This window comes from Sprattus sprattus, assembly GCF_963457725.1.
Source record: "Sprattus sprattus genome assembly, chromosome: 2".
In the NCBI taxonomy this organism is placed as follows: Eukaryota; Metazoa; Chordata; class Actinopteri; order Clupeiformes; family Clupeidae; genus Sprattus; species Sprattus sprattus.
The window spans coordinates 34,777,271-34,779,770 of NC_137921.1; the positions used below are offsets into that span (position 1 = coordinate 34,777,271).

At 43.5% G+C, this 2,500-nt stretch overlaps 1 protein-coding gene across 1 annotated transcript in view; it reads right to left on the reverse strand.

The window, feature by feature from the left end:
• mast3b (microtubule associated serine/threonine kinase 3b) overlaps positions 1 to 2,500 on the reverse strand; it is a gene marked incomplete at both ends in the record, with an annotated part of 61,520 nt that overhangs the window by 32,413 nt on the left and 26,607 nt on the right. Inside the window, 2 exons of the mRNA XM_080859827.1 lie at positions 823 to 901; positions 1,071 to 1,091. Coding sequence (XP_080715953.1) covers positions 823 to 901; positions 1,071 to 1,091 — 100 coding nt within the window. The remainder of the gene's footprint in view (positions 1 to 822; positions 902 to 1,070; positions 1,092 to 2,500) is intronic.

The following is a 2,500-nucleotide window of genomic DNA, read 5'->3' on the forward strand; positions in this document are numbered from 1 at the left end:
TTTACAAACCTCAGCCAGGCAAAGTACAACGTTGTCCCGGAAGAAAAACTTGCTTCCTTTTGCTCTGACAATGTTCCCCAACTCTGAGAAGTGTTTTTTCCAGCAGGGCAATGCTCTATGCCACACAGCCAGGCCAGTAAAGGTGTGGATGGAGTACCACCAGATCAGGACCCTGTCATGGCCAGCCCAATTTCGAGACCTGAATCCCATAAAAAACCTCTGAAATGTGATCAAGAGGAAGATGGATGGTCACAAGCCATGAAAAGAAGCCGAGCTGCTTGAATTCTTGCGCCAGGAGTAGCATAAAGTCACCCAACGGCAATGTGAAAGACTGGTGGAGAGCATGCCAAGACACATGAAAGTTGTGATTTTAAATCAAGTTTATTCCACCAAATATTGATTTCTGAACTCTTCCTAAGTGTAAGCATTAGTATTGTGTAGTTTAAAAATGAATATGAGCTTGTTTTCTTTGCATTATTCGAGATCTGAAGACACTGCATCATTTTTGCTATTTTGACCAATTGTCATTTTTCTGCAAATAAATGATCTAAATGACAATATTTTTATTTGAAATTTGGTAGGAATGTTGCCATTAGGTTATAGAATAAAACTAAAATGTACATTTTACTTTAACACATACCAATAAATAGTAAAACCAGAGAAACTGATAATTTTGAAGTGGTCTCTTAATTTTTTCCGCGGCTGTATGTGTGTGTGTGTGTGTGTGTGTGTGTTTGGCAGGGCTCTGCCTGTATTCTGCTGACTTGTTTGTGTAAAGTAGGTTAATGACTGAATGTGTGTGTGTGTGTATGTCTGTCTTACTGAAACTGTGGAGCTGGGGGGGTTGGTGCCGTAGCCTGACGAGGGGAGAGATGCAAGTGACCATCTCCGTCCTTCCGCTCTGAGAGAGAGAGAGAGAGAGAAACAGAAAGAAAGAGAAACAGAAAGAAAGAGAGAAAGGAACAGTCTTTAGGAGTTCAGCAACATGGGGCAGTATGGGAGTACATCACAAAAAGAGGGTTGTTGTGTGTGTGTGTGTGTGTGTGTGTGTGCGTGAGGTGCTGGCCTACCTGTCAGGGCGAGCCATATGACTGCAGAGGGGCGGGCGGGCAGTCACACACACACACGAGAGAAAGAGCAGTGTAAGTATCAGTGCTGAAGACTTCAGGTAAAGGCAGTATGTTAGTTACAGCATAGGTTACACCACACACACACACACACACACACACACACACACACAGCAGCGTTATGCTGGCCATCTTTTCCTAATATGGGAACGTAACTGTGCACAACACGTCCAATGCCATGGCAGTCGGGCCAAATGCTGAAAAAACTGACATTTTAGTTTCGCCAGGGTATGCCCAATGTTGGACAATCTGTCATTATAGTTTTGCCAGGGTTTGCCCAATGTTGAAGAATCTGTCATTCTAATTGTTCCAGGGCATGCCCACATGTGTTAATTGGTGTATGGCAGCCCTCGAAGCCCAGATGCAAGGGTATGTGTCAGCTCTGCCTACACTGTGAATACTGCACAGCCCTAACGAAACTACAAAGGCCCCTGCTAATGTAACAGCTATCTATAAAACAAAAAATCCAAAATAATGTCTGCTCTATAAGATAAACACCATCATTCTAAAATTTGTACGAAAAAAATGATGTTTGTGGTGGTGGATGAAGCAGTCAAGAAGCACGTGGAACATATTCCAGAATCAGCGGTGTAGAGCTGAACCACATCTCTACCTCTAGCCATATATACTGATTAAGACACCTCCTATGCTTTCAATGCAAACAGGTTTCGCAAACTTTTGTTACTCTCTATGATCTTTTGCCTGTGATGGTTCTCGATGGCCTATCACCATTCCCATTCTACGATTGGTGCATGTCGCTCACACCTCAGTTTGCCTCCTGACCCCAGGTGTCTGACGATGCCAGGGTATGGACCTTTGCCACCGCATGACCTTTCAGAAAATTAGTGAACAAAATGTTTGGTGGTCACAGTGGCTGCTGTGTCATGTTTTTCATAGGAATACTTCTCCATGTTAAACAGAACCAGGCCGGCTCTAGCAGGCTATGCTGTGTTCTGAGTCATCTAGAACGCAAGACAAACCAAACTCCTTCTAATGACGCTGAATAAACACAAATACAAAAGGACAAGCCATTGTTGATGCGTTTGACGTCATTCAGCAGTGACTTGCAGTCTGTGGCCACTGTCAGGTCAGATTCAACAAAGACCTAAATGGATGCCCTAAACATTTTGTTAAAACCGCCACAGATGGTCTAAACACACATTTTTGAGCATGCGCAGTTTATGAATGAGGGCCATTGTTCCCCGCATCCACTGCATCACTGAGTATAACAACAACAACAAAACTTCAAAAATAACATCTCAATCATTCTAATCAAAATGCAAAAGAAAGTGGTCACCAGAGATGCAACACTATGAGAAAAGAATGTCAACATCTGGCTAAGAGGCGGATCAACCCACCCCCGACTAGCCCCC